We start from the raw sequence: 12,742 nt of genomic DNA on the forward strand, positions 1-12,742 counted from the left end.
CTGACGCGAGCCTACCAGATAAGTAAATGCCTTTTTAACTTCTTGCAACTATAGGGGGTGCTGTTTCGCATTAGCATAATTTTCTCTACAAATTAAACTGCCTAGTACTCAATTCTTGCTCGTACAATATGCATATTATTGTTATTATTGGATAGAAAACACTCTCTAGTTTCTATAGCCGTTTGAATTATGTCTCTGAGTGGAACAGAACTCATTCTACAGCACTTTTCCTCCCAGTGAGTGAGTTTTCAGAACTTGGCCTCTGGTTCCAGATCAGTTTTAAAGCCACTGTAAATCCTATGAGGATACAAACACTGCCCACGCCTTCCTCTAGATGTCAGTAAGTGGTGACAATTTGAATGGAGTCGATTGCGCAATCATTGGCTCTATAAATCACCAAATACCGGAAATAGCGTTCCTTTGGACACTGCGCTCAACGCAAGAAGGATATCTGACTGGCCTTTTTCCAAGCCTTGGTTTAGCCAGTAATATAGCGTCGGTCATCTTTTTACTCGTTATAGGTGTTAGAAACATCATAAGGTAGTTAATTTAAACCGTTTTATAGCAATTTATATCCGTTTAGTGCGATTTTGAGGCATTGCTTTGTAATAGACTTTGAAGCTCCGGGCACGTTTCGGGGTCCCGGTCGTACGTTAGTGGGCATTTTGACGGACAAGTGGACATCTTTCGACCAAAAGAAGATTAGACCCAAGAAAGGATTCATTGTCCAAGATTCTGATGGGAGAACAGCTCATAGTAAGAACAATTTATGATGATAAATCGTGTTTCTGTCTCAAAATGTTAAACGCTTATGCCGCTATTTTGTTTGCTATAGCTTCGCTTGGCGCAACCTGTATTGAAAAGTAAGGATAATTTAAAAATGTAATTCCGCGATTGTATTAAGAATTAAATTGTCTATCAATCGCTGTCCACCCTGTATTTTTTTGTCAAGTTTATGAGTATTTATGTATAAGACTAGATCACTGTCTAATATGGTGCACGACATTTTCTGACCAGCTGAGCTACTTTTGTCATTGTCTAACCATGATTTTGGTGGCTAAATATGCACATTTTCGAACAAACTCTATATGTATGTTGTAATATGATGTTACAGGAGTGTCATCTGAAGAATTCTGAGAAGGTTAGTAAAAAGATTTATATATTTTGGCGATGATAACGATATCGCTCTCTTTGTCTTGAATCAGTGCTCGGGTAACGTTTGCATATGTGGTATGCTAATATAACGATTTATTGTGTTTTCGCCGTAAAACACTTAGAAAATCTGAAATGTTGTCTGAATTCACAAGATCTGTGTCTTTCCATTGCTATGTGCTGTGTATTTTTAAGAAATGTTTTATGATGAGTAAATTGGTAATACACGTTGCTCTCTGTAGTAATTCTAGGAGCTTTGGTGAGATTTGTGATGCTGGCTGCAATGGCAAACTATGATTTATACCTGAAATATGCACATTTTTCTAACAAAACCTATCCTATACCATAAATATGTTATCAGACTGTCATCTGATGAGGTTTTGTCTTGGTTAGTGGCTATCAATATCTTAGTTTAGCCGAATTGGTGATAGCTACTGGTGTTGAGAGAAAATGGTGGACAAAGAAAAATGGTGATTTTTGCTAACGTGTTTAGCTAATAGATTTACATATTGTGTCTTCCCTGTAAAACGTTTTAAAAATCTGAAATGGTGGCTTTATTCACAGGATCTGTATCTTTCATTAGGTGTCTTGGACTTGTGATTTAATGATATTTAGATGCTACTATTTAATTGTGACGCTATGCTAGCGATGCTAATCAGTGTGGGGAGGGGGGTGGGGGGTGCTCCCGGACCCGGGGTAGAGGCTCCTGAAAGGTTAAGCTCGCTTCGAGGCAAGAAACACTGAAGCATGCATGAGAGCACCAGTTGTTCCAGATGACTGTGTTGTCTTACTCTCCGTAGCCAATGTGAGAAAGACCTTTTTTTTTTTAAACAGGTCAACATTCACAAAGCCGTGGGGCCAGATGGATAACCAGGACTGTACTCAAAGCATGCGCGGACCAACTGGCAAGTGTCTTCAATGACATTTTTAACCTCTCCCTGACCTAGTCTGTAATACCTACATGTTTCAAACAGACCACCGTAGTCCCTCTGCCCAAGAAAGCGAAAGTAACCTGCCTAAATGATTATCGCCCAGTAGCACTCACGTCAGTAGCCATGAAGTGCTTTCGAAGGCTGGTCATGGCTCACATCAACACCATCATGCCGGAAACCCTAGAGCCACTCCAATTCGCATAACGCCCCAACAGATCCACAGATGACATCCTCAATCGCACTCCAAACTGGCCGTTCCCACATGGACAAAAGGAACACCTATGTGAAAATTGTGTTAATTGACTACAGTTCAGTGTTCAACACCATAGAGCCCACAGCTCAACACTAAGCTAAGGACACTGGGACTAAACACCTCCCTCTGCAACTGGATACTGGACTTTCTGATGGGCCACCCCCAGGTGGTAAGGGTAGGCAACAACACGTCTGCCACGCTGATCCGCAACACTGAGGCCCCTCAGGGGTGCGTGCATTGTCCCCTCCTGTACTCCCTGTTCACCCACGACTGCGTGGCCAGGCATGACTCCAATACCATCATAAAGTTTGATGACGACACAACAGTGGTAGGCCTGATCACCAACAATGATAAGACAGTCTATAGGGAGGAGGTCCGAGATCTGTCAGTGTGGTGCCAGGACCACTACCTCTCCTTCAATGTGAGCAAGACAAAGGAGTTATCGTGGACTATAGGAAAAGGATGGCTGAACAGTTAGGGGAGTTAATTAACATCGACAGGTGGAGAGTTTCAAGTTCCTTGGTATCCACATCACCAACAAACTATCATGGTCCAAACACACCAAGACAGTCATGAAGAGGGCACAACAACACCTTTTCCCCCTCAGGACACTTAAAAGATTTGGCACAGGTCCCTAGATACTCAAAGTTCTACAGCTGCACCATCAAGAGCATCCTGACCGGTTGCATCACCGCCTGGTATGGCAACTGCTTGTTATCTGACCATAAAGGCTTTACAGAGGGTAGTACATACGGCCCAGTTCATCACTGGAGCCAAGCTTCCTGCCATACATGACCTATATATTAGGCGGTGTCAGAGGAAGGCCCCAAAAATTGTCAGACTCCAGTCACCCATGTCATAGACTGTTTTCTCTGCTACCGCTTGGCAAGCGGTACAGGAGCGCCAAGTCTAGTTCCAAAAGGATTCTTAACAGCTTCTAACCCCAAGCCTGCTTAACAATTAATCAAATGGCCACTCGGACTATTTACATTGACCCCCCCCCCCCCCCCCCTTTGTTTTTACACTACTGCTACTCCCTGTTTTATTATCTATGTGTAGTCACTTTACAAATTACCTCGACTAACCTGTACGCACGCACATTGAGTTGGTACCGGTACCCCCTGAATATAGCCTTGTTATTGTTATGTAATTGTATTTTTTTCAATTTTGTTTATTTAGTAAATATTTTAACTATTTCTTGAGCTGCGTTATTGGTTAAGGGCTTGTAAGTAAGTGTTTCACAGTAAGTTCTACACCTGTTTTATTCGGCGCATGTGACAAATAATATTTGAATAGGTCAGTAGCCTATAAAGTAATATGAGAAGAATGCAATTGCTGAATTTATCAAGATATTCTTAACTAAGTGTTTTGGTAACTTTCAAATGTTGTAACAGGTTTATGTAGAATAAACAACCCTTATCATAATACCATAGAAGTAGTGTTCTGCTAATATCATAGTGTGCACCTTTTCACTTTTCATTGTCATTCCCAGCCAATACACATACTGTGTCCATCAGCATTTTGGCTGGTGGTAATGGGACTACCTTGACAAACATGTCAGAGTCATCATCCTGTGTGGTGTCCCGTATATAACAGGAGTTCTCTGATTCTGCTGTAGAATATACAGGGTTATTCCCTCCCCATATGGACTGATGTCATTCAATAATAGAAAAAAGACAATACAAGTAAAAGTTTTGTCTAGTAAAATTGTAATGCTGAGTGCAAGGTCTCTCTCCAAGCCTGTCTGCCAGTCTGGACTTCATCACATCTTGCAAATCTCCATGTGCTGGCTCCATACATGTTTCTGTGAACACATACACACAAAGTCACTGTTCTATTACCAATGGCAGTTAGGAGAGGAAATATCTAATGCAAACAGGTATTATGTTGAAGTTTGAACAGATCAGATAACATCTGCCCAATTATGGTCACCCCATCAAACAACCGAGGCTGGTGTCTCGCAAAAGCATCAACAATCCTCTCCATCTGTAGAAATAGCTAGAGTTAAGGCTGAGTTCATCAGTGACACATGGAATGAAAAGGGTGTTACAAATACTGAACATTTTTGATGTACTGTATTATTAGTAATCGACTTCAGTCCCACATTGTGGATGTGTTGAGTGCCAGGTCTCTCTCCATTCAGAGATGTCAGTATCAAGCCTGTCTGTTGGTCACGACTCCACATCATCTTGCAAGTGCTGGCTCCATAGACCCATCTGTGAACACATACAGTCACTCTTCTATTAATAGTGATGTCTGACAAACGAACATATACTATGTTGAAGTTTGAACAGGTCAGACTAAACCTACCTAATTCTAGTTTCCCCATCGACGACCGTTGGTAAGCAGTCGGGGAGGCTAGAGGTAAGGTTTTTGCCAGAGCCCTATTGATGAGCATGGCTGTGTAGATCAGCTCCTGGCCCCTCCATTAAATATACTGGTCGGTCACAACCAGACAGAGAACACTGATTACATGATCAATGGTGGTTATGATTAGCACGATGAAACTAACCTGATCACTACATTCACCTTTCTATTTCACATAAGATATCATGATATGTGACGTGAAATAGAATGGTAAATGAAGCGGTCAGGCCGGTTCCACCAGGCTAGGTTATGAAGGTGAATTGGGACAACTTGAAACTGTTTTGACTTTTGACCAGGTCAAATGTCATCAACCTGATTTCAAGTGTCCTCCCTGTTCCATTTATAGGAAGGCTCAAAGCGAGGGCATGTCTCGTGATGCTGACGGTCCCCTTGCTGGTCTACTCTATGTTTCATAATCGGCTGTAAACTGGACATCTCTTGAACAACTGCAGCAGGCAATCTTCATAATCAATGTACTTCCTCATCTTATGAGTTGGTGCTGACTGGGGGTGCCTGTGACAGGTGATGCAATAGATAGCCAAGTGGTAAATTGCATTTTGTTATAAAGAAAGAACAAAGCTTTTTGATAATGTACTTCACAACCAAAATGACTCCACTACTTGTATCAGCTTGACTGGGTAATTAATTAAATTGCTAGTTTATCAAACTGGGTATTTTCTTTATACACTTTCACATAACACACATTACCGTTGTTGATGAAGCCATCTGTGTAATCAGGGTAGTGACTCGGGACAAGCTAATTTGATGCTTTACAGATGTAGACTGACTGTAGCCTCAGATTGGATTAGATTCAGGCCGGTGACGCTGTTATGGGTTGTTGCTCCTATTTCACTGTATTATTCAGCCTCAGACATGAGTTATCTACCACCATAGGTGCATCCAATTATTTAGTTTTGCCCTTGACAATACAGAATACACTTGTACGAGCTACGAACTAACTTGTAAATCCAACATGTATGAAAACATTAGCTAGCTACAGACTAGCTATCTAGCTAGCCTGCCTCGCTAGCATTATCAAATGATAACGTTACATAACCAGTAATATATAGACAATACACAAACTTGTATGAGCTACGACCTAACTGTTGTAATGAGGTAGCTAGATAGCCTGTCTTGCTTTATCAAAAATAGCTAGCCAAACACAACCAGCAATAGCGTTATCAAACACATCCAACCTGATTTCAGTAGCTTCTTCATTAATGAGATAAAGGCATGTTGTGTTCAATAAGGAATGGGGAAATTCCATTGTCTGAGAAAATTGATCATCTGTGGCTTGGGAAATGTGCTATAAAGATAAGCATGGAGAAAATACCCATTTACCTACTGTGACTTTGCCATTGGCCCTCTAAATCTGTGGAGCAAACAGGTGACTAAAAACTCAACGTGAACTTCATCACAGCGACAACACGGTTAGAACTAGATGCTTTGTGTCAGCTGTGGGACAAAAAAAGTACAACCAGATTATGAAAGCCCGCATTTATCTAATCCAAATAGGTACCATGTGCCTGGCCAGTTCGTCAGTGACTATCATATTTTATCATGCCTTTACTGGATATACATAGGGTCTTGATTCTTTCAAAATTTCAGATGAGGAAAGACTAGACCTTGATGCCTTCAGAAAGTATTCAGACAAAGCGGTGTAATGGGTTCGCACTCAATAATATATTGCATAAAGCTTACTTCATTATCCAATGCGTACACAGACGTTTTGGCTTTACAGCCACATTCAGTGTGTACAATTTTCTTTAATTCAAAGCAGCATTTGTAAAGAACAACAGATGAGCAGCAGATGGTTCTAATCAGGGTTGCCACTTATCTGCCATTCAGGTACCCGGCCCCTCTGGTCTACCTGTATTCAAATTAGTCACAAAAATATACAGAATTATAGGGTATGGGAGCGGGCATGAAAGGGCAACTCGCAAATCAATCGCCCAGGGGTGTCCACTCACCTAAATACGTCACGTCAATTCATGAGATAGCCGACCACAAAGGACATCAGACAAAGCCGTTCATAAATATGTGGGGCTAACTCATAAACGATATGCAAAATCTGATATGGAAAGTATTCTAGTATAAATGTGGCTCAAAGGAAGAATGCGAAATCTAGTTCTTCGTTTAAAATTGTGGAGATACAGAATTTAAGTTATATATCCACATCGCTTCTCTTTGGAGTAATTTGTTGTCATAGTCTGTGACACAGTCACCTCTAGGTGGTGGATGAACCTTTTAGATCCCGACACAACACAATTCATTAATAGAATGATTTTCTTTTCTTCTATAAAGTGTCTCGCAACTGGCAAGGTGATATCTTGATGTCTAATAGTGGATTTATGTTCTCCACAACGTCCTTTCAAGGCACGGGATATACATCTTATTACACTAATATATATATATTAATCTCCTTTATTAGTGCAATTTATATATTACTTTATCTCATAGGTCCTAGAAGTCTGAAGGCATGCAAAGTTGGAACATTTCCTTATGGTGCCATGAGGTACAACATCTACAGGGGAAGCATCCTTTTATGAATGCCTCTGTCACATTCTGACCTTAGTTCCTTTTTTATGTCTTTGTGAAGTTGCATGTATGCACTCTTTGTTTATAGCAGTCACGTTCGTTTTGTTATTTTGTTTAGTGTTCTTCGTGTTTAGTCGTCTTGTATTAAAAATATGTCTTCACATCACGCTGCGCTTTGGTCTCCTCACGACGACGATCGTGACAGAATAACCCACCAACCAAGGACCAAGCAGCGTGGTAAACAGGAGCATAGGATTATGGACTCATGGACATGGGAGGAGATACTAGACGGTAAGGGACCCTGGGCACAGGCTGGGGAATATCGCCGCCCCAAGGAAGAACTGGAGGCAGCGAAAGCTGAGCGGCGGCGATATGAGGAGGCACACGGGGAGTGTGGCAGAGTCAGGTTGGAGACCTGAGCCCACTCCTCGTTCTTATCGTAAGCAGCGCGTTACTGGTCAGGCACCGTGTTATGCGGTTAAGTCCGGTGCGCTATAGGCCAGCCCCCCGCAAGTGTCATGCGAGTGTGGGCATCCAGCCAGGGTATCCTGCGCCGGCTCTGCGTGCTGTGTCTCCGGGGCGCTGGGATGATGCAGTGCGTCCTATGCCTGTGCTCTGCTCGTGCCAGGCGAATGTGTGCATTGAGCCTAAGGGAGAGGTGTGAGTGGTATGCACCAGATCTCCAGTGCTCACCCACAGCCCGGTTCAACCTGTGCCTGCACTCTGGAGGGTCCGCGCTAAAGTGGTCATCCAGCCTGGAGAAGTGGTGCCAAGGCTGCGCACCAGAGCTCCAGTGCTCCCCCACAGCCCGGTCCTTCCGGTGCCTCCTCCAAGCACCAGGCCTACTGTAGGTCTCCCCAGCCTGGTGGGTCCTGTGGTAGCCCCACGCACCAGGCTTTCTCTCCGTCTCCTCCCTCCAGGTTCTCTCTCCATGCCAGAGCCGCCCGCCAGTCCGGCGCTGCCAGCCAGTCCGGAGGCGCCCGCCAGTCCAGAGGCGCCCCTGGGTCCAGTGGTGCCCTCTACTAGGGTCTCCAATCCGGGGTCGGTGGCGAGGGTCGACACTCCTAAGGTGCCACATAAGTGGGCCGAGACTATAGTGGAGTGGGGTCCACGTCCCGCTCCAGAGCCGCAACCGCGGTAAATGCCCACCCAGACCCTCCCCTATAGGTTCAGGTTTTGCGGCCGGGGTCCGCACCTTTGGGGGGTACTGTCACGTTCTGACCTTAGTTCCTTTTTTTATGTGTTTGTGAAGTTGCATGTATGCACTCTTTGTTTATAGCAGTCAAGTTTGTTTTGTTATTTTGTTTAGTGTTCTTCGTGTTTAGTCGTCTTGTATTAAAAATATGTCTTCACGTCACGCTGCGCTTTGGTGTCCTCACTACGACGATCGTGACAGCCTCTTCTCTCTCCACATCTGATTTAACTAATATGTTTGATAGATTTGTTGATTGTTTAAAAACCATTTGGCACTAGGCTAGGCCATGCTAGTCAGCGTTTTGGATGACAGTTATCCCGGATCCGGGATGGGTGATCCAGAGGGTTGAGGTGAATAAAGGAGGATTCTGGAAAAACAGAATTTAAAGAGGAGTCTGATAATGTGCTAATGTTTGGCAATAGACTTGATGCCATTACGGCTATCATTGAAAGTAAATATATAGTTTACAGAAAACACTTTCTTCTGCTTATTAAGTAATTGGCTTCTGTTCAAGCTTTTAACTTGTTTTTTAGCTTTATCAAGCCAGGTATCGGGGTATCCCCTCAAGCGAAAATGCTCAAGGAGAGAATACGATTGTCTATCATATTCTTCCTCTGTGTCACAGATGCAATGCAGTCTTTGAAGTTGGCTTACTGGTAAACCTTTTTTTTAGGGGGAGAGGGTAATAACTATCACTATTGATTTGTGAACCTTTAACATACTATTAAGGAACGGAACTTCATAAAATATTCACACCCCTTGACTTTTTCCACATTGTTGTGTTACAATTTTAAATTGATTAAATAGATGTTTTTTTTGTCACTGGCCTACACACAATACCCCATAATGTCAAAGTGGAATTATGTTTTTAATTTTTACAAATGAATAAAAAAATAAAACCTGAATTGTCTTGAGTCAATAATTATTCAACCCCTTTGTTATGGCCAGTCTAAATGAGTTCAGGAGTACAAATTCTCTTAACTTGATGTCCTGAATACAAAGTTATGTTTGGGTCAAATCCAACACGTCACTGAGTACCACATGTCCTATTTTCAAACATGGTGGTGGCTGCATCATGTTATGGGTATGCTAGTCATCGGCAAGGACCAGAGTTTTATTCGGGGGGGAGTAAAAGAAACAGAATAGAGCTAAGCACAGGCAAAACCCTAGAGGAAAACCTGGTTCAATCTGCATTCCAACAGACCCTGGGAGAAAAATTCAATTTTCTACATCTGCATTGCTTGCTGTTTGGGGTTTTAGGCTGGGTTTCTGTATAGCCCTTTGACGTCGGCTGTTGTAAAAAAAAAAAAAAAAAAAGGGGGCTTTTGACAATAACATTAAACACAAGGCCAAATATACACTTGTGTTACTTAGCCTACAGTAGGTACAGTTTTAATTTAAATTGTCTTGAAAAATAATGGCAAGACTTGACAATGGCTGTCTAGCAATGATCAACAACCAACTTGACAGAGCTTGAAGAATTTTTTTTAAGAATTTGAAAATATTGTACAATCCTAGTCTACAAAGCTCTTAGACTTATTCAGACTCAGTTGTAATTGCTGCCAAAGGTGATTTTAACACATATTGACTCAGGAGTGTGAATACTTATGTAAATGAGATCTTACTGTATTTAATTTTCAATACATTTATACAAATTTCTAAAAACGTGTTCACTTTGTCATTATGGAGTATTGTGTGTAGATGGGTGAGAACAAATATTTAACCCATTTTGGATTCAGGCTGTAGCACAACAAAATGTAGAATAAGTCAAGGGGTATGAATACTTTCTGAAGGCACTTTAAATTCAGATTTGCCTGAAGGTGGTGTGATGCATTCTGGGTAATGCCGGCACATGAAAAGGCCTGCATGCATTGTTCCCTTCATAGATCATACCAGAGTCTTTTTGGCCTCATTGGCCTGTTTGTTCAAATAGCCTCCTAATGAAATATATTTAATCCATCAGAATGTCATTCCATTTCTCCTTGCCATCATACAGCTCCTGATTCCCTGAACAAACAGCAAGCAGCTCTAACTGGAATTGTCCCACACAGAGGAAAAATCCTGCTGGCTTTTCTGGGAAAACACTGTCTGATATTCTAATTAGCTGCAGGCCCAGATAACACATGTCTCAAATAAGCAATAGCAGTTTTTTTTTTAAGAAGCCATTGTAGGAGGGGGGGGGACAACACAGACCTTCCCATGAATTCAACTAAGCCTGTGACACTCATTAAATCACCCCTGTAGAAGACAATAACCAAACAAGTAATGATTCAGATGAAAATGATTAGAGCTAGTAAATTACTTGGATGAATTGCTATCATGGTATTGTTTTCTTTGGACACAGATTCCAGGGTTATACAAGGAGTCCGAGCCTGGCTGCAGTGCTGGAGATGAGGAGGACGGGGAGCCCAAGATCTCTGATGAGGCTCGGCTCCTCAAGCAAAGGGTCCTGCTGCAGATCCCCCAACAGCAGAGGATGATACTGGGCCAGTCCTACACCTCTATCGTCACCCAGCGCATCCCACGGAGAGGAGAGATCGCTATGAGGTCCCGAAACTCCTCGTATACACACAATGTGCATTCCCGCCGCTACAGCCCCACCGCTAAATACGTTGTCACTGTGGAGCCCATTCAGAAGGATACAACTGAAATGGATGACTAACAGTGTCAACTAGAAGCAGTTTAATATAAGCTTGCAACAATGCTGTGATTCAACCAATGCAACAGTATTTGTAGAGCTTTATGCAGTAACAGCAAGTGCAATCATGTATGTTAAAGGTCTACAAATGTAATACTTGTGTGTTTCTTTGTGATATGGCCAAAGCTTTGCTTGAAAGAAGGCCTCCTATTCTGTTGACAAATACATAGCTAATAGACAAAGCCATGTCTAAAACAATGATTTATATATGCAGTAGATGACTATTAGGAGGGGGCGTGTTGAAGCCACCGCACCTCCATCTTGGCAAAGATATTCTGGAAGTTATATAAATGCATTTGTTAATGTCAACATAAATTTCTGCCACATTTAGTCTATTTCAGACAGATTAAAGCATACTTTAAAATTATGTCAGCTAAACATTCAAATGGCAAAACATTTTCCATAAAGTATCATTTTGAGATTACGAATTTTATTGTCCCCACTACAACAGAAAATACTTAAATACATGTAATTCTGTCCTTTAAACATTTCATTTAAGTAATGTAGAATTCCATTAATTCCTATGGAGGACTGACGGCTTCAAAGCCTCACAATGGCAAATACATAGCATCAACAATCCAGGGTTTAAATAAATCATTGGCCTGAAACAATGTGACTCTGCTCAATAGCTTTGCCAATAACATAGCTGAATCATTAAGAACAGACAGATCAATGAAGTGACGCCTTGACCCTGTCCAGAGTGAGCTCTGTGTCTCTCTGTCATTAGAGGAATTCATAAATTGGATTTGAGAAGAAACTCTGGGTTCCATCTTTCCTTCTTACTGTCTGCCATGGGAAAATGTTGAACAGAAGACTGTCTTGAAGAAATAACCCACATTTTATCACGATGAGGGACATGCATGACATTAAACCATTAAAATATTCTTAAATGACACTTTCATGACTGTTTCTTAATAGCATGTGTCTGTTTGCACATCCTCACTTTGCATTAAGTCCTTACTTAAAAAAAATATATATACAGTGTTTTCAGAAAGTATTCAGACCCATGCTTTTTTCCACATTGCCTTTCATTACAGCCTTCTAAAATGTATTATATACTTTCCCCCCTTCAATCTACACAACATTTTTGATAATGTCAAAGAGAAAAACAGTTTTTTTTTTAAACTGAAATATGTTATTTACATAGGTATTCAGGCCCTTTGCTGTGATACTCGAAATTGAGCTCAAAAGCATCCTGTTTCCATTGATCATCCTTGAGATGTTTCTACAACTTGATTGGAGTCCACATGTGGTAAATTCAATTGATTGAACATGACTTGGAAAGGCACACACCTGTCTATACAGTGGGGAGAACAAGTATTTGATACACTGCCGATTTTGCAGGTTTTCCTACTTACAAAGCATGTAGAGGTCTGTCATTTTTATCATAGGTACACTTCAACTGTGAGAGACGGAATCTAAAACAAAAATCCAGAAAATCACATTGTATGATTTTTAAGTAATTAATTTGCATTGCATCTGGAAGGTTCTCCCATCTCTGCAGCACTCGTCAGTAAAAGGCAAAAGACAGAAGCCACTCGTCAGTAAAAGGCACATGACAGCCCGCTTGGAGTTTGCCAAAAGGCACCTAAAGGACTCACAGATCA

General features: G+C 41.7%; 1 protein-coding gene across 1 annotated transcript in view; it reads left to right on the top strand.

Moving 5' to 3' along the window:
* plin1 (perilipin 1) overlaps nucleotides 1-12,249 on the top strand; it is a 36,290-nt gene extending 24,041 nt beyond the window's left edge. The window contains exon 9 of the mRNA XM_055940202.1: nucleotides 10,782-12,249. Coding sequence (XP_055796177.1) covers nucleotides 10,782-11,099 — 318 coding nt within the window. The 3' untranslated portion in view covers nucleotides 11,100-12,249. The remainder of the gene's footprint in view (nucleotides 1-10,781) is intronic.
* Nucleotides 12,250-12,742: the final 493 nt, after the last annotated feature.

The sequence above is a fragment of the Salvelinus fontinalis genome, chromosome 12, assembly GCF_029448725.1.
Source record: "Salvelinus fontinalis isolate EN_2023a chromosome 12, ASM2944872v1, whole genome shotgun sequence".
Classification (NCBI taxonomy): Eukaryota; Metazoa; Chordata; class Actinopteri; order Salmoniformes; family Salmonidae; genus Salvelinus; species Salvelinus fontinalis.